We start from the raw sequence: 19,648 nt of genomic DNA, 5'->3' as shown, positions 1-19,648 counted from the left end.
AGCTTCAAATTTTGGCACCCATTCACTTGCATTGTATGGACCTACTGAGCTGAAATATTCTTCTAAAATTCTTAATTTGTGTTCTGCAGAAGAAAGAAAGTCAAACACATTTGGAATGCAAGGAGGAGTAAATGATGAGAGAATTTTCATTTATGGGTTAACTATCCCTTTAACCTTAGTCATCGGCGGTGACTTAATTCAGAAAATAGCCAATTTTTAAGCCCAAACGGAATCTGCACTTGCAGAATCTGCACATAAGCTCTGCAGATTTCCGCAGAATTGTAACGCCCATCATTCACAAAGTTCTACACATCACCTACCCCTTGTATGTTTGTTTATTCAATATTGTGAATAATTTGGGAATGCTTTCAGCTACCAGTAAGAGTGCTGCTACATTGAACACATTTTACTTAATCCAAATTTCGTTCATTAATTGCATTATTTTGATTTAGTGAATAGCATTGTTTTATTATGCTTTGGACTTGACTGGTCTGAAATGAAGAGGTGAAGTCCAGTCTGGACATACTGTAAACAGAAAACAACAAACTCTAACATAGCTTTGCTTCATGCCTGTTACTTCACCTAATATCACTTTACAAAAAAACAATATGGACTACTGAAGAATTTGAGATGCATGCAGTATGTCCAAGCTTCGAGCTTTGATCTAGATAAAGGTAGAATAAATCAAACAGGGTACCCCTTTATCAAATATGATAAATTCCTCATCTCATCTACCTCTATCTTGACCTGTTTTCCTCTATCATTTCTCAGTTACATTCTGTGTATCAGTCAAAGCCATATTCTTCTTCATGATGATCATTTAAATAAAGATGTATCATTAAAAATATGTGAACTCAGTATCTGAAAATGATCACATGAACACTGGCAGTGAATATGTGGTTGAATGCAGTGGCCCCAAAAAGTATCTGGAAAATTAAACCAAAATATATAAATTTTATGGCATTGTATAGAAACTATTAAAGGGTTAGTTCACCAAAAAATAACAATTCTCTCATCATTTACCCCTCATCATGCCATCTTAAATGTGTATGACATTTTTTCTTCTGCTGCATACAATGAAGATTTTTAGAAAAATATTTCAGGTGCATACAGGGCAAGTGAATGTTGATCAGAACTTTGAAGCTCCAAAAAGCATATAAAGGCAGCATAAAAGTAATCCACACGACCCCAGTGGTTAAATCCATGTCTTCGGAAGCGAATGATAAGTGTGGGTGAGAAACAGATCAATATTAAAGTCTTTTTTACTATAAATCTCCACCTTTGACCAGGCCCAACCACTAGGTGGTGATATGCACAAAGAATGTGAATGTGGAAGTGAAAGTGTACATTTTGAGTAAAACAGGACTTAAAACTATCTGTTTCTCACCCACACTTATTATATTGCTTCTGAAGACATCGATTTAATCACTGGAGTCGTATGGATTACTTTTATGATGCCTTTTTGGAGCTTCAAAGTTCTGGTCACCATTCACTTGCATCGTATGGACCTACAGAGCTGAGATATTTTTCTAAAAATCTTCATTTGTGTTCTGCAGAAGAAAGAAAGTCATACACATCTGGGATAGCATGAGGGTGAGTAAATGATGAGAGAATTTTCATTTTTGTGTGAACTTTTCCTTTAAACTAAGTGGCATCTATTAACTAACTTTCTTAATAATTCTTAATTTTTGCAATGAAAAGGTGATTTTCTTGTGGCTGTATGAAGTTAATGTCCTTCAATTTCACACATGTGCCCTTGCAGAGTAACCACGTGTAGTTCAGCACATTAACTATGGATATGTTCCACTTATGTTTGGCAACCAGAAAGTATTTTTCTTTTGTTCTTATAATTTAATAATTTATCATTTAAAACCTAACAAATGTCTTTTTATGAAATGGCTTACTTGAAAAGTGTGCTTGTGCTACCTTTTCTTAAAATTAAGTGTCTAAATACTTTTCGGGGCACCTTTATACAGGTCAAGAGTATCATTTCAACATTTCTTGCCTAGGAGGTTAATGTTTCAGTTTTTAAAAGGATATATTCTATACATGAGAAAAAAGAACTGTTATAAAATGTATAGAAAATGGCATCAAATGTTTTGCTATCAATCATGTTGTAAGTTCTGTCACAAACATCAATCCTAAGTTTTGTTACAACAGCTTTTCATCATATTCATATGCTTCCCACTGCAAAACTAGTCTATGCAATGGAAGAGACTGAGTTTACTGTGGAACAGCAGACAGTTTTATAACATTACATTAGGTTAAAAAAAAAAAACTACATTGCATGCAAGATGTTTTTGCATAAAGCAAACTGCGATGAAAATTTTATAAAGTATTTCCACTGAAATCCCAAGAAGAGCAACAAGGTCTGACAATCAGGGGCCCCCCCAATAATAAAAACAAGTACAAAAACAAGTACAAAAACAAGTTTTCACCCCCAATCGGTGAAAACACAAAGAGAAACCTTTTATTTGACCATTGCTTTAGTTATATTATGTAGCATCATATATAGTTCACACGGCATTAATCGATGAATTTTCATTCTTAAGACTACATAAATCTTCAAGCAATATTGTAGAATTTCCGATCAGGCACTGCATAGAATGCCCAAAACAACTACTTTTAGCCAATGAAATCGTTTAAGGTCCAAGGGGAACAGAATTTCATAGGGAAACCTAATATGGCACCTACACTTCCACACTGGAGTAATTTCACACACTCAAAATTGAGTGTATTTCCCACGTCAGTCGGCGTGATTACTCCACCAATAAAAATACAGCTATTGCCCTTTATATTAGATTAAACATCACAATTTATAATTCACAATTTAAAAATGATGAAAAATAAGACATTAAGTAATTTCTGGAACTTCTCAAAGGGTACATTCAAGTAAAACAATTCCTTTTGAATATACCAGTATAAATACTGTAAATATGCAGACTGTAACATTTGTTGTGTTCCTGTCGGGCTCTGCCCCAGAAACTAAGTTTCAAGTTTTAGATGAATGTAGTCAGTTCTGTGCCTTAAACACCTGGTTCTTATGCTATATTCCAATAGCATCCATATAGTCTCCACTTGTTCTCTGAACCTGAAGGAGGGGATCTTAGATGCTCTTGAGGACTGTTTTGGATTATTCATAATCTCCAGTCCAGCCTTCTATACTTTACTAGGGTTGACTTCAGTTGTGCTCTCATAACCATAAAGAAATGTAGCACCGATAACCAGCAGTGCACCCAGGAAGAACACACTGCAAAAGAACACACTGGTTATTCTCAGGAAATTGTGACATATGTGCTAGAAAAATAGATAAAGACTGTAAGAGAAACCTACTTCTCTTTTAACCATGTGGTCAAAAAATGCTTTTGCCACTCCGTTAAATAGGAAGTCAGAATTGTCAAATCATTAATTTAAATGGAGGACAGAAAGTGAGGGACAAAGGCAAATTCTGCTTGAAGCATTTTTTGTGAAAAAATAAATAAATACAGTATTTAAGAAGATTTTAGATATTTCAATTTCAATAAAAGCTAAATTTAAATAGAATTCGTTTTTTTATTCTATATAAACCGTTAAAATTGAATGGTGAAGGGAATATGCTGATTTTCTGATGATAAACAAACATTTAAAAATACAATTAATGTTTTATTTTAAAATGTATTTCATATTAAAATCAAAACAGTTAAAGGAATATTTCGGTTTAATACAAGTTAAGCACAATCGACAGCATTTGTGGCGTAATATTGATTAACACAAAACAAATATTTCTAGTCATCCTTTTTTGATTTACAAGCAAGCAAAATTGAGCTACAGCAAGTCACTTATATTGGAAGCGAATGGGGCTAGTCCATAAACGTTTGTTTCACAATTAAGCAAAATAAGACATTATACGTTTTAACATGATTTTAGTGTTATAAAATCAGGGATTTACCAGCATTATAGCATTCACCATATTGCAGGGTTTACCGGCATTACATTGTCATGATAAAGTTGTAAAATGAAATATAACTTTACACAGATAAGGTTAGTAAGCTGTTTTATCAGACTAAAATCACGTTAACAAGTTAGGTGTATATTTTAAATAGACAGTTCACCCAGAAATGAAAAATCTCTCATTTACTCACCTTCATGCCATCCCAGATGTGTATGACTTTCTTTCTTCAGCAGAACACCAAAGAAGATTTTTAGAAGTATATCTCAGCTCTGTAGGTCCATACAATGCAAGTGAATGGTGATCAGACATTTGTAGCTCCAAAAATCACATAAATGAAACATAGAAGTAATCTATAAGACTCCAGTGTTTAAATCCATATCTTCTAAAGTGACATAATAAATGTGGGTGAGAAACAGAACAATATTTATGTCCTTTTTTACTCTAAATCTCCACTTTAACTTTCACTTTCAGATGTGAAATTGAAACTTAACAGGCACCATATGACTTTCAGATGTACAAGTGAAAGTGGAGATTTAGAGTAAAAAAAAAAAAGGACTTAAATTTTGATCTGTTTCTCACCCACACCTATCATATCACTTCTGAAGATATGGATTAAACCACTGGAGTCTTATGGATTACTTCTCTGTTTCCTTTATGTGATTTTTGGAGTTACAAAAGTCTGATCACCATTCACTTCCATTGTATGGACCTACAGAGCTGAGATATTCTTCTAAAAATCTTCATTTGTGTTCTGCTGAAGAAAGAAAGTCATACACATCTGGGATGGCATGAGGGTGAGTAAACGATGAGAGAATTTCAACTTTTGGGTGAACTATCCCTTTAAAGTTTATGGACTGGCCCCATTGACTTCCATTGTCTTGCTTAACTTGTATTGAACCTGGAAAATTCATGTCTATCAAATAATGTGATTAACTTCATTATCTTGTTAATTATATCAGTAGTAAGTAATGTGAGCACATACTGTATAGTTGCCTCCAAATGACTCAAGTATAATCATTAAAGTTTTGGAACAACTGTATAATTGATACAATACCTGGTAGGGTCAAAATCCTGCAACCAAAAATAGGAGATGATGGTGGAGAGAATGATTGAGACAGATGTGGCAAAGCCTTTCAGGATGTTATCTGCATACTTGATCACAGCTGCAATGACCAACCCACCCAAAGCCTGTACGATGTATTCAACACAAAACACAGATTAAAAACCATGTGACATGCAGGTCTTTGTTGGTTTTGTGATGTTCTGAACAGGAAATGGCAATGAAAATTTACCTGAAGCGCTACCACTGCCCATGTCACATTGCTGTACCCTTGAAAGAGTCCATTCTCCTGCACTCTTTCACCATCATACACAAACACTCCCACAAGCCCAAACATGAGTCCAAACACACCTGAGAAGAAAGAGGGAACAAGGATGAGGAAATATAGATGAAACTGTAGGTTAAGTGAGCAGTACAGGGAGCAATGCTGGTTTTTAAGTGGTATTTGTCTGTGCAAAATTTGCTGCCATGATGCAAGGGTCCTGTGGGTGGTCGCCACTGCATTGCTATGTGGTCGCTAAGGTGTTCTGGGTGATTTTAATGCATTGATATGCAGTTGGAAATATATTGTTAGTCAAGCGCTTGAAATATAATATAATATAATATAATTAAGGCTGTCGATTTAACGTGTCAATTCAGTGTAATTAATTATATAAAACATAACACTGAAAACTGAATGCCACTCGGACCATAATAAGGAAAGTTTCCTACCATTGGAGCAATTCAAGCTTGAAGTACAACCTTAATGTTTTTACGAATCTCAGCATAAGGGGGCAGTAAGCGCAACACCAGATCTACAGGCAACTATAATGTCAAAAGTCAAACTACAAGTCAAACTACAGCAGACAGTACAAGCAACATTTATAAAAATATTTCTGACCTAGCTGGATATTTCGGACCCAAACACTCTGTTTGGTCTCTTTGAGGATCTTTTCAAAATAGACACCAGCAAATCCACTGGAGAAGCAGGCCACCAACACAGCCAGAAGTCCCACTAACTGAGAGCTTGCAGTCACATCCTTCAGCTGGGTGCCTGATGCAGTGTCAGTCGGCCACTGTCATGTCAAACACAAACACAGACAGAGTCATACAGTGAGACTAGGGCTCCTTTCAAAAACCAAGTTAGCTGCCTACATAGGCAGCATTTTAAGGCACGTTAACACAAAAGCTGTTCTAAAAGTAAGACATAGTATAATTATGCAGCCTCATAAGATATTTTGGGTTTTTGCTGCCTTTTTTTTTTTTTAGGGCTTTGGTCACTTGTCAGCTGGTCAGGCTGAGAGACGAGATGGTCAACCAGCTAAACCAACTGAGCACCAGAATGGTCATGCCGGGAGACCAGCTATACAATTTTAAACCAGCAAAGACCAGCAAAAATAGTTTTTTTTTTCAGCAGGGTTATCCTCTGCGAAAAAGTCAATTCCTTAACATGAAAAGTAAAAATATACTTACAATTCATTCAAAACATTGATAAAAATATTGATAAAAAATATCAACATCAATTTATCAAAAATATTGATATAATTAATTCAATCCAGTTAAAAATGGACTATTTTACAACTATACTTACCATCCAATATTTGTGTGTGCTTTAAATGTTTATATTTATTAGATAATTGTGTCAGTAGCTTAGCAACACATTTGCACTGAACTCTACTGAAATCAATTGAGTTAAAGGGTTAGTTCACCCAAAAATGAAAATTCTCTCATTATTTACTCCCAGATGTGTATGGCTTTCTTTCTTCACCAGAACTCATTTCAATAAAAATACAAAAATATCTCAGCTCAGTAGGTCCTTAAAATGAAAGTGAATGGTGATCAGACATTTGAAGCTCCCAAAATCACAGATAATCAGCATAAATGTCATCCATAAGTCTCTAGCGGTTAAATGAATGTCTTCCAAATTGATACGATTGCTTTTGGTGTGAAAAAGATCAATATTTAAGTGCATTTTAATTATTAATCATCACTTCCGGTCAGCAGCTGAATGTGCATTCACGAGAGCGCTGAGTTCAAGTGGTCTCTCATGTGACGTATTTGCGTTGGCATGTTAAGGACGTAATCTCACGCTCTCCTCTCGGATGAGATATCCATGATAAGCACACAACGCACCATTGTGAAACAGATCTAAACAAAAACCAACGAAGCTTCTGTACAGCATTCCTCCTGCTCAGTTGTAAACAGCGCTGCTCTGGGTGTTACACGTGCATCAGTTCTCGTGTGAACATTCCAACACGGTTACGTCACATGCGCATACAGTTGCTGACCAGAAGCGATGCTTTGTAGTTAAAAAGTACTGAGATATTGATCTTTTTTGCACCAAAAGTGATCGTGTTGCTTTATAATAATATTAATTTAACCGTGGGAGTCGTATGGATGATGTTTATGCTGACTGTCTGTGATTTTTGGAGCTTCAAATGTCTGATCACCATCCACTGAGGATCTATTGAGATAAGATATGTATCTATTTTTCCTCAAATGTGTTTGCAGAAGAAAGAAAGTCATACACATCTGGGATGTCATGAGGGTGAGTAAATAATAAGAGAATTTTCATTTTTGGGTGAATTATCCCTGTAAGTCTACTGTGTTTTTCATGTGATGAGCATAATTCATACAACGCACGACTTGAAACGCCGATGTAGACATTCCAAGTAGGTAACTTGAGGTTCCATTTCAGTGCTGCTTTTGAAGGCAGCTGCCTATGTAGGCTGTAGACAGCAAGGGCGCTCACTAGGTTTAGGTTTCGGAACAAAGCCTAGGATTCAGAAATAAGTACATTGAAACACTTTTTTATTTGGTGGTGTATTGCAATGGCTAAAGATCTGGACTGGAAACTGGAAAGTTGTAGGTGTTACAAGGAGTGATCAATAAAAAAAGACTGTTGTGCCCTAGAACAATGACCTTAAATGCTGTCTTTCAGGTATCTACTTCTACAATTCCAAAAGAAACATACACAGAAGTAATTTAATGTATGCAAATAATCAGGAAACTCTTGATTGACCAAGAAAGTTAAACCTTGACTAAAAAGTGAACAATGCCATTATATTATAGCAGACTGGTTCATGTATAATCAAAGGTTTCATGGAAAGGCAACCAGCGTTGTAGAGCCAACTTTACAACAATTCCAACTGCATGAAGCAGTCTAAATTTTCTTAATGAAAACTAACACGAAAAGAAAACATTTTCGTTAACTGAAATAAAAGTAACATATTTGGACAAACTGAAACTACACTAAAATACATTTTCATGAGGAGTCAAATAAAAATGACCAAGAATTTTATTTTTTTCGTACATAGTATACCCCTTACACAGTACATTACAAAACTACATACAACTTGGCTTCATTAAATATGAAAATGCCGCTAGATCGTGATAACACGAGACGGCCTCCATAAGTTTAACGTTGTTAAACATTTGATATCATATGATATTAGTTAGTGCATTCACTTTGGCAACCCATAAATACTAAACTAAAATAAAAGCTAAATACTGAAAAACTAAAACTAAACTAAACCTAGAAAACACTGGGAAAAAAACCCTACATTAAATCTAAAACAGTCATGGGGTGAAAACTAAAGAAAACTAAACTAAATTGAAATTGACAAAAAAACAAACAAACAAAAAAACAATAATAATAAATAAATGTATGAAATTATTTATTAAAATTGTAATATTTTAAAGTTAAAATCAATTGGAAAATAATAATAATAATAATAATAATAATAATAATAAAAAGCAGTTCTAGTTTATCCTATGCTTACCTGGACAAGTGCAATGCCAGTCATCAGAATGACTAGAGAAAGCCACTGGTAAATGCCGAGTCTTTTACCCAACATGGACACAGAGAAAAGGGCTGTAGTGAGAATTTTCAGCTGATATGTAACCTGGTAAATGCAAGAGACATTTAAACAAGGTATAAAAATCTAAGAAAAAAATCACAGACTCTATATGATTCAAGAGTAGACCCACATGGAGTCTCTGTATGATTCAAGAGTAGACCCACATGAAGACTGGGCCCACAGAATTCCAAACATATTCTACAGATGCCTATCATTCACAAAGTTTAATACTTAGGGTTGGGGTTTGTTTAAAATCTCTAACCTTACAAATGAGCAATGCTTGTAATGCTTGTGATGATCATCTTAGTAAACACCACAAATCAAAAGAAAATTCTATACATCCCCCACTAGTCGCCTATAGGTTCTTTCACGTGTGGCCCCAAAGAAACTCCCCACTACTGCCACCAAAAGGTTTTAAACAATCAGAAAGCTTTTGATATATCCTTTAACTGGTCTTACCTGATAAGTGGCTGCGTCTAGATTTGACAGAGCCACATACAGTAGGTTGTTCTGCAAGGTGTAGATGCCTGAAGGGATGGCCAACTGCAACGTCAGCCGAGGCTTGTTCACTATTTCCTCCTTCAACACCCGATTCAAGCCACGAATACTGAAACCTACGAGCCACATGCAACACTGCACATTAGAATGACAACAGAGAGCCAATGAAGGGAGACACAAAAACATTCAAGTGCCTCTTTTGAATGTTTGGTGAATAAAATAAAGTAGTAACAAAAAAAATAATGTGCAATGCACATAATGTGAAATTGTTATGAAGATATCCAAAATAGAGCAGAGTTTGTTGAATACTAACAATATACTGCACTAAAAAAAAAAAAAAACTCTTCAGCTAATGTTGATTCAGTCATGGTTCCACATGTTTGAAATTAGTTTACATAAATTAAAATTACCATGTAATTTTAACTTAAATACTTCAAGTAGAGGGAACCTAACCGAACCAAGTAAACCCAACTAAATGTAACATGTCAAAACAATTAAAATGAAACTCTTTTAGTGATATGCCAGGTAGTGACAGGAAATGTTAGCATGTGAAACAAATGCTGGTGGGAAGCACTACCGAGTGCTGCATGGTCACTATATGCTATAATTAGCACAACAATTGCTCAATGGATAAAGTAATAGGTAGAATACTCAAAGGCTCAAGCGCCACTCTTCACCATGATGGAAACCTCCAAAACTACAACATAACAAAAATTCTTCTAAATCTCAACAAAATAACGCATTAAACACTAACAAGTTTCCCCCTTTATATTTACCTTGCACAATGACACATAAAATAACACTTAATTTTAACATTTACTTTTCCTGTCAAGTCCCTCTTGCAAAGCATGCTGGCAACTAGAAATCCTCTGCCCAGTTTCAGTAAACCAAACAAAAAATATTTATGTTGTCCCATGCAAATGGATTAAGTAAAGGTGACAAGACACTTTTTAGTTAAATCAACTCAATTAATTTAAGTTCCTTTGGTTACATGAATTTTTGAGTAATACGAACATGGGAGAATTGAGTAAACCTGACGATAATGAAAATATTTTATTTTTATTTTTTTAGTGTGAGCAACAGAGATACTGTATGAATCCACCAGGATGGGGCACAATTTCTTTCTTTTTATTCAAAGCCAATTTCTTAAATTCAATTTACAATGCTGCATCGTGTTTGCTAGCTCAATTCAAATTCAGTAACTGAACTGGAATTTAACAGGTACTCTCAATTCTCAATATAGAAAACTCAATGACTAAAGCCCACTATTCACTGTAGGACTTTTACAGTCCTTTAAGATTGATGCTTGTCAGACTGTACGATATGAACACATTGATATCGCCATGGCACACTGTGCGACATTATGTCAGACTGTACAATACACATCGTAGCCGACTGTGTTCCCAATCGTCCCGATCAGTGAACGTGTCTCACGTTACGGGAGAGTTGTGGAATAGAAGTGAAACAGCGAGATTTGCCTGCCCCGGAGGTGCTTTTTTTTTTTTTCTGAAAGTCAGGATATCATCATTTCCATTGCTCCAATACTACTCCATCACGAGCATTGGCTAACATATAAAAAGAAAGATGGATTTTGTCAAATAGGCCTATAATAAGACAGCCTGATCACAAATACAGAAAATTACAGATGATGAGAATGTACGCGAGTGCGGAAGGTAGCCTACAGTAATAATTAGCTACCACAAGCAAATATTTATTGTGGAAATTGTAAAAATGCCACCTCGCTGGCCCAATGGCGGAATCCAGCGAAGTGGTGAAGGTATCTGCGCATTCGTCTTTTCTGCCACACGTGTGGTTTTGGCATCTTAAACTAGTTTGTTTTAGTTTAGACCGAATCTGACTCAATTAATAATTTTATCTGATTCCAATTATATCAGACCTAGAATTTAGTTTGAGAATCCAGTTATTACTGATCATTAATTGAGATCTTCTCTAGATTTGGATAATTGATTATTCTAGTTCATTCTATACTTTTAAATTGCACTCGTTCATTCACAATCCTGTCGCTAAGGGCCTCATGCTGGCCGTGTACATGGATCCCACGGTCACAAACTTGTCAGTTTGATCTTTAGCCAGAGGTAAAAGACTAATACTAAAAAGAATGATTACTACCGCAGCTTACCTATTTCTAATTAGTGTCTTAATTTCTATAGAACTGTATACGCATAATTAATGTAATATTATATCTAAACAGAGGTAAATGACTAATACTAGTTGGATAAGGCTGACCAACATACCATTACCCAAATAGTAGCTTTGTTTAGTTCTATAGTTTCCTATTACACTTGACTAGAATAATATTAGCATTAAACAGGGGTCATGACTAATGCTATTCGGATGGGTCGATCAATATTACATTGTGCCAGATAGTACTTTCTTTAGCCTTTATAGTCTATTACACTTAACTAAAGCCAAATGGTTAATCAGAAAGTTTAAGATCCCAGATGATGTGCTTCATGCTCCATCAAATGCTGGGTCTTAGTATGTATTAACCCTGATCACAGATTTGCGGTAACAGGAATTTAACGTAATCTACTAAAGCCAATAATTTCAGATTAAGTCAGAATAGAATCAAATGTAACAATTTATTAGTCAGGTAAATATGTATCAAGCCAATTACATAATTAATCAATTCAGAAATAATCCATACAAAACATCTAATGCTCAAAGATTAATCTCAAGAGTAACAGATGCATACCTGACTTCAGCAAAATATGTAGTGTAAGCACCACGGGATTTCTGGCTACAGAAAATTCCAATGAGCAATGTGTTACATTTCCTTAAATACCCAAACCAGAGAAAACATAAACAAAGAGAATTTGGGAGTGGTTAGGTTTTGAAGTCCTGGGGTCATACTTTATCTGCATACAGGATGTAATTTAGATGAAAGACAAAGAAGGTAGGCACACCCCCAAGCAGTGGCCAGAATTTGTCTACATTCTTAAAACTGTATTACCAGATATTATGCTGTTGTGGGGATGAGACCTTTTGAATGATACCAAACATTCCTAGTTACATTATTTGTATACATCAGATATGATATTTTGTTTCGTACAGATCTTAGGTGAGTTTGAGGTGATTCTGAGCTGAAGGGGAACAAGAATGGGAATGTAGGGAATGGGACAGATGTGGAAGAGCAACATTGAGAAGTGAATTTGCAATCTGCACTCAGTGGGGTGTGGTGCCTCAGGAAGAGATGATAATTGTGAGAAAGTTCATATGTTGTTTTTACATTTGCTCTTTGCCTCCCTGGGGAGTTTTGTCCTTTGAATGCAAACACCTTGGCACCCCGCCTTACAAAAGAAAAAAGACTTGTGTCCTGAAAAATGACAATCTTCTCCATTCACACTAGGGAAAACAAAAAAGGTGGGTTACAGTACGTCTTTCTCCTCTTTTAGATTAGTAATCTAGGCCACTCAAAATTTCGAAAATTCAAATAGTCTGATATTATATCAAATTCCCTATGGATGATGCACAAACACAACATCGATTTCTATAATTGTATCCAACTGTATTTGCTGATTTGGATTAAAACGTCCCATAAATACTTACAAATATAAATTGTTCAAACTTTTTTCGTGAGTCGTGTGAACCTTAACTAAAGAAGTTTACAGACGTTTAAAGTACATTTATTAAAAGTATAATAGTAATTAAAATAAAGTTGTAAAGAAAATGCATGATAAATGTAAAGAAAAAAACGTTAAGAAAATGCAATCATTTATTTATATTCGTTTTGTAAGCTCTGTATTTATTTATCTTATAGGGAATAATGCTTTCATATTGCTGAAGTGTTGCACTTTTCTCCAAGTATTTTCAGCTTATTTATTTATTAAAACTTTTTATATAAAATGAAAAGAAGAAAAAACATTGAAAGTGCTTGAGCAGACTGATAACTGGGCACAAATGTTGCTATGGTGCAGATGCGGAGCAGGTTTCTTTCCAAGTGAATTGGGGTGCGAGCGAGGAGGGGACTTTCTCATCTGGCCGTCGTAATAGCAGTCACACTATACAAATGCGATGCTAAATTTCTGACACTGCCAAAACTTAGTCGGAGGCTAAAGATCATCGCAAAGGCTATTAATCGGCCATCGGTGAACATATCACACTGAACGTTGTAAGATTGCTGATTTTACCCTACGACGACAGAAATCCTTTAGGATTCCCGAAACTTGTCTCAGATGGCAGAATCGTGGCCAAAATCGTACAGTGTGCAGTTGGATTAAAATCCGATTTCAGCACTTTTTGTGCTTACTTGGTGCCAGTGGCGGTTCTAGAGGGAGGGCCCCTCTGACAGAAGCCTGCCCCCCCCACCCCGCTCACGGTACCCTGCCCGGACCCCCTGCTTGGTGCAAATCAAATTCAGCTTATGAGCTCAATAAAATTAATGCAAAATGAAAAATCTACTATAAACATGTCAGTTATAGGACAGTGTAAACTCACTGTGATCTTTGAAGACAAGCAGCATGCATGCAACAATCTTCAGAACTTCAGCAGACACAACGGCAGAAGATGGCAGGTAGCGCGGCCCCTCTGAATACAGCGTCCGAGAATAACGCATGGTCAGCACCAGTGAGGTGGTCTGCAGTACCAGCACCCCCAGAGAAACATACTTTAGCCGTGCTGAGGTGGATGACATGGGGACACCAGATACTTCAGCTGATACAGAGACAGGGTCCAGGGACAAGGGTCTCTGTTTAGACTGAGAGAGAGTAAAGGAAGGTGATTAACAGCCTAATATCTTTGCTCAATGATTCTTATACTTATCCCTCAGAGACCCAAGTATAGCACTGATGACGTATTTTATTTTTTCCTCCCTTAACATGTTCTTAGGAAGCCACTGAGGGGTGGGGGGGTAAATATATAGATTTTCCCGATGTATCACGATCTTGATATCAATTCTGAAATCCCAAGATCCATCTTTTACTCTATGCGCAATGCTTTACTGGTATGAGAGGAAACCGCTTGTATTTCGCTTGTACCATATTTTGCACTATGAAATGAAAATGGATGCAACTAGAGCTCAATTTAAATACAAAGGGCATTCAGTGATTTATTTAGTTATTCAATGAATAATTTAATGATTTTATAGACGTTTTATTTCATTGTGTATCTAATTATTTAATTTTGAGTCATTTGGCCCTCTGTAATTTTAAAGATAACAAACAATCATACATAATATTTACTTATAAGCAAGAGCATTAATATCTACATGTTTGAATTGAGTTCAAACCTAGAATTTACTTAATATTTTCAAGTTCACGCTTGAACTAACTTATTCAATGTTGAAAGTGCTTAATCTTTTCTGCTATATTTACTTCACCACATAAAAAAATACAATAATAATAATAATAAAAAATCATGACATGAACTGTTTAAAAAAAAATTAAATGTATAGATGAATTCAAATGAACTATTTTATTGAAATTTCCTTTTTTTTTTTTTTTATGTGTGGAATTTTTCAGCTTAGACCACATTTTCGTCAAGGGAGAATTGTTATCTCTATTTATTTTGACATAAATGGAAAAAAATGACATGACAAATGAACTGTAGTAACTTTATAGTGTTTGTTCTAAAAGGTTCAAATCACTTTAAGATTTGAAAATGTCAAATAATACGATTAATTGTGAAGAAACTGTAAATATTTAACATCTCTGACAATATTTGAGACAAATTCAATAATGCAAAGTAAAGACAAACCCATAATCCTTAACTAATGCATCTCGATTAGTGTTCACAATCTTCCAAACCATCAGAGAGCATTAAACATTGTTGAGAGATACCGTTTCACACCCCAAGGGAGATAAGACATCGCAAAACTCATGTCAATGTTTCATTGTTTCTTTGTTCCGTGCTCATTTCAAAAGAAATCTATGGCCATCCATAGATGAGAAAATGCACAGATGTGTATGCACTCTCACGTGAAATAATCATTCATATATCACACAAGGAGAACCTTCATGCCTTCATAATAATCCTCCCCCACCACTGAAAGTTTCCCAGATGAAGAATTCACACTCACCGCGTTGAACATCGTCAGAGCATTGTCATGAGTGTATGATTTGCATTCTGTCCATATGACTACCTTTATCTCAGAAGACACTCTTTCAGCTGCAGATAATGCAAGAAAGCATACATCAGCCTTCTGTAAAAAGCCAAGACACACAAATGAGGCACTCCCACAGAGACTTTACCGGATGGTAGGAGGATGTGATATGGTGTTGTAATCCTATTTAATCAAGCAAAACTGCCCTTGTAAAGAAAAGACTATTTACACATCGCCAGCCACTCATAACCCCATGATTATGACAAATGGAGCCTGAAGGTCATTCACTAAAAGAGGAGAACGTTTTAATCTGACAGCTTTACATCAACGCAAATATGACTTATACTGGGCAAACATGGGAAGTGTGGGTGTGATTCAGAAAGACGAGGGAGAGTAAAATGAGTGCAGGACGCAGAGCACACTTTGAGCACACAGGATGCTTTATGCAGCTACGGGCTGCTGTTGAGGGGGGTCAACTACACAATTCTCCTCTGTGTACGGGCAGAACTTAACAGCTCCTGTCTATTGAGATGGCACTCTTTACCCTACACCAACCAAATCCATGTCCTGTCCTGCCAGAACACCACATGGGGTCTAGTGGTCGACGAATATGCAATTATCACTGGATGATGTCCATATATGGCCGATATAGTCCAAGAAAATATACCCACTAGTCAAAAGTTTGGACACCTACTCATTCTTTATTACTACGATCTTATATTCGAGCTTCTTCAAATTAAATGCTTATTTAAGAGTAGTGAAAGAGTTCCCATGTATGCTGGACACTTGTTGACTAACTTATCCATTTCAAAACACTTTTAATGTAAAGTAAAATGTTATATGGTAATTCATATGTAGGAACAGTTCATATTTGTCATCAAAACTAATTTCAAGCATTTAGGGTTAAAAGGTTTTTAAGATCATGAGAAAAAAAAATGTAGTAAATTAAGTCCAAATTTTTGTCTGGTAGTTACACAAAATTGCTATAACTAAATAAACATGGCACATCTTTCTGTTAATTCAGCGACAATAGTTCGAAAGTTCTTCTGCTGAAATCGGTCTGTGCTTACCGAAATTTGGACCATTGCCCCCAGTGGCTGAAGCTGGAAGTGTTGTTGAACGTATGCGCACGTGTGAGCTCCAGTTTCCAGTCGAAATGTCCACAGAGCAGAGCCAAAAGCGAGCTGTTAAGCGAGTTGTTTTTAGTTGTAATACAGTGAAGAGGAATATTTTATTCACTCTACTTATCCAAGTATTCACCCCAACCCTAAACCTAACTGTCACTGGAGAAAAATGTTAATCTTAAAGGGAAAATGCAACCTCTGAATCGTGCTTATCATCGTTTATGTGAACGCTATTACTTCCAAGCTACGCAATTAAGGCACGGTCACATTTAACTTCACCCCCCGAAATTCCACAGGCTGAAATAGTCATCTCAATGCGAATCCGCATGATCGTGAATTTTGCACGATGCACCTCCAGTAGCGAAGAATTTCCCCTCGTGGATTTCAACAGTTAAACTTCCCAAAAGACTTTCATGTGAACTCCCCTCATACAGTGCATGATTCTGGTAGAGCACATGAGAAGTGCTCATTCCACTGGTGCACATCCCAACAGGTTTGGCCACATAACTAATTATCAGATAATAACTGCATTTAAGGAAACCAAACAAGGTCTTGATTCTGACTGCACCTCAGGAACCTGAATGTTAAGTCTAGGTTGGTAGACCCACTTTTGATTGAGTGAAATTCCACCTTAGTCTGATATTTGCATGTCATATTACAACCTACTTCTGTTGACACTGCGAGTTGAATAAATGAACAAATATCGAATTTACTCCCTAGCCTATAAGCACACCAAAGGATCAATCACAATGCATGATACAAAGACAAAGTGGAGAGTAAATCAGTGCAATTTCTATTGAACTTTTGACAGAATAGCAAATTTTCCCATGCATGCTACAATTTACGGGAGATCGGGGCTAGTTGTCACATGGGAAAGTTTACACAAGCGCTATATCTCACTAACTACCAGGTTTTGAGTCAAAAGTCCAACTGCCCAAAAGTGTGTTTTCGCTAGCAGAGGTTTAGTGTGTTGGATTTAAGCACCTTGATTAAAACTGTCACAGATTAGGATGTCTTTTAGGTTATGTTGTTAAGACACAAGTGAACACAGTATCTGTACTGGGTTGGATTAAGGCAAGGACCAACTGTATCATGAAGGTAGATTTGTGTGTGTGTGTGTGGGTGTGTGTTTCATAATTGTTGATGCAGGTGATGAGTGCACAAAAAGTCTTTTTTTCCTGGGCAATACTGGTGGAAATGTTCAACAGCTTATTTGTAGGCATTTGTATGTGTCTGTACAGAAACTGGCTTTCAAAAAGAAACCTACCTTGAGAAATATGCAGAGGAGTAAAACGTTTGACAACTAGCCCCGGTCTCCCTTGTCATATAAACGTGATTTTATGAATACGACAATGATACTCTATTTAGTCATTCATTTATTGTAGAGAAATTAGATTAGAGACATTAGATTACAGTGAAATGTCTCAAAACCTCGTGAGCTGGCTCCCTGCACATCATTTCTGGGCATCATGTAGGCAACTCGCGATGTTTTGAGGCACATCCTGTAAAGTCTGCTCCCGCTGTAACATTTTAAGGTGTGTGGATGTTATAACTACCTGTGATGGTGTCAGCAGTGAGTGTTCGTCAGAGAAACAGCAGATCCGATCTGATGCAGGAACTCATGCCTTTCTGCCGCATGAAATAAAACACGACCTCTTCCTCACACACACTCATTGCACAAGCGAAACTAAGTTTGACACTCATGTTTTCTGTCGTGTCAGTTTGCTTAAAACTTTTGAGATGTCAGCGCGAAGCGCTTATAGTGACATCTACCGATAAGGGTGTGTTCCCATTCATTAGAAAATTTACATAAGTGTCTTTTTGTTATTATTTAAGGTCACTTCTTTTATTTAACTTATCATTAATTGATTCTGCAATTAGTGTTTAATCATTTAGAAAGTTTAAATATAGGTAGAGTGTTTAAACTTAAATTAAATGATCGAGATGTGTGTTTGTGTAGCAAACTTAATATCAAGACATTTAAAGTCATGTAAATTACATGTTTAAAAAATAATAATATTTCAAATGAACAATAAGAACAAAGGAATAGTTCACCCAAAAATGAAAATTCTTTCATCATTTACTCACCCTCATGCCATCCCAGATGTGTATGACTTTCTTTCTTCTGCAGAACACAAATGAAAATGTTTAGAAGATTATTGCAGCTCTGTAGGTCCATACAGGGCAAGTGAATGGTGACCAGAACTTTGAAGCTCCAAAAAGCATATAAAGGCAGCATAAAAGTAATCCATAAAACTCCAGTGGTTAAATCCATGTCTTCAGAAGTTCTGTTAAGGCCCTTATGTGGCCCATATGTGGTTACTAGACTAAATGCCAGTATTCTCCCAGAATTTAACCAGAAGAACACCAAGTCTACTCAATACTTTAATTTACTGCACAGTAAATCAAACAATAACCACAAAATTAAATCACAGTCTTTTATATTTGAAGTAAAAATAGCATATTAAACATTACAGAAGTGTGTTGATGTTGGTAGTAACATTGGAAGTGGTTAGAATTGTCTAATGCATGATGTGAGTATACTTACAATCATTTTTATTTTTCATTTAAGATAATGTTAAACATGACACATGAAAAGTGTATTAAAGTTGATAGTCATATTAGAAAAATCTCACCCATGGGCAATATCTGTTTCACTCACAACCTGTTAGGAAGAAAATAGCATTAGACAGAATTAACAGAATTAATCATTTTCTTGTATATACAGTATATACTGTACATTATTTTTTCAATTTTTCCTTTACCACAAGTAATAGCCTATTCTGTTATATTTCTCACAAAAAGCACCATGGTAATACACTTGTTTATTTATTTTCAGACACGAATGCTACAGGGTCCTTGAATAACGTATAACATGCGAGTAAGGGCAGCCGGTGGAGATTCTGGTGCCCCCTAGGGTATGACAGTGCCCCCCTAGGGAGTTGGGTGCATCCACCACTAGATGTCAGTGTAAGTCCAAGATGACACAAACAAAAACTTACTGAGTGTACCTTTAACAACATTGGCATAGTGAACTATTTTATTTTATTTTATTGGTGCGAATTTGAAATAAATTAATAAATAAGATAACTATCATCACCTTATTTGCCTTCACAAGTTCACTTAAATTGTTCT

The 19,648-nt window shown here is 35.9% G+C and overlaps 1 protein-coding gene across 4 annotated transcripts; it reads right to left on the bottom strand.

Moving 5' to 3' along the window:
• Window positions 1-2,419: 2,419 nt before the first annotated feature.
• On the bottom strand, window positions 2,420-18,214 carry slc35a3b (solute carrier family 35 member A3b). 4 transcript variants are annotated; one of them, XM_051699316.1, is made up of 9 exons: window positions 18,070-18,213; window positions 15,366-15,488; window positions 13,787-14,045; window positions 9,290-9,444; window positions 8,753-8,875; window positions 5,872-6,046; window positions 5,224-5,342; window positions 4,986-5,119; window positions 2,420-3,250 (listed from the first exon to the last, which is right to left on the bottom strand). In XM_051699316.1, exons 2-9 carry the CDS (start codon window positions 15,375-15,377, stop codon window positions 3,160-3,162), a joined length of 1,068 nt encoding a protein of 355 aa, XP_051555276.1. In that variant the 5' UTR covers window positions 15,378-15,488; window positions 18,070-18,213; the 3' UTR covers window positions 2,420-3,159. The 4 variants fall into 4 exon arrangements, with proteins under 4 accessions (XP_051555276.1, XP_051555280.1, XP_051555278.1 ...); XM_051699320.1 differs by having other exon boundaries at window positions 15,429-15,488; XM_051699318.1 differs by having other exon boundaries at window positions 15,366-15,454; window positions 18,070-18,199.
• Between the last annotated feature and the right edge of the window lie 1,434 nt (window positions 18,215-19,648).

Source organism: Myxocyprinus asiaticus, chromosome 5 (assembly GCF_019703515.2).
Source record: "Myxocyprinus asiaticus isolate MX2 ecotype Aquarium Trade chromosome 5, UBuf_Myxa_2, whole genome shotgun sequence".
Classification (NCBI taxonomy): Eukaryota; Metazoa; Chordata; class Actinopteri; order Cypriniformes; family Catostomidae; genus Myxocyprinus; species Myxocyprinus asiaticus.
The sequence above is the reverse complement of the archived record's forward strand: the minus strand, read 5'-3'. Positions and strand labels throughout refer to the sequence as shown.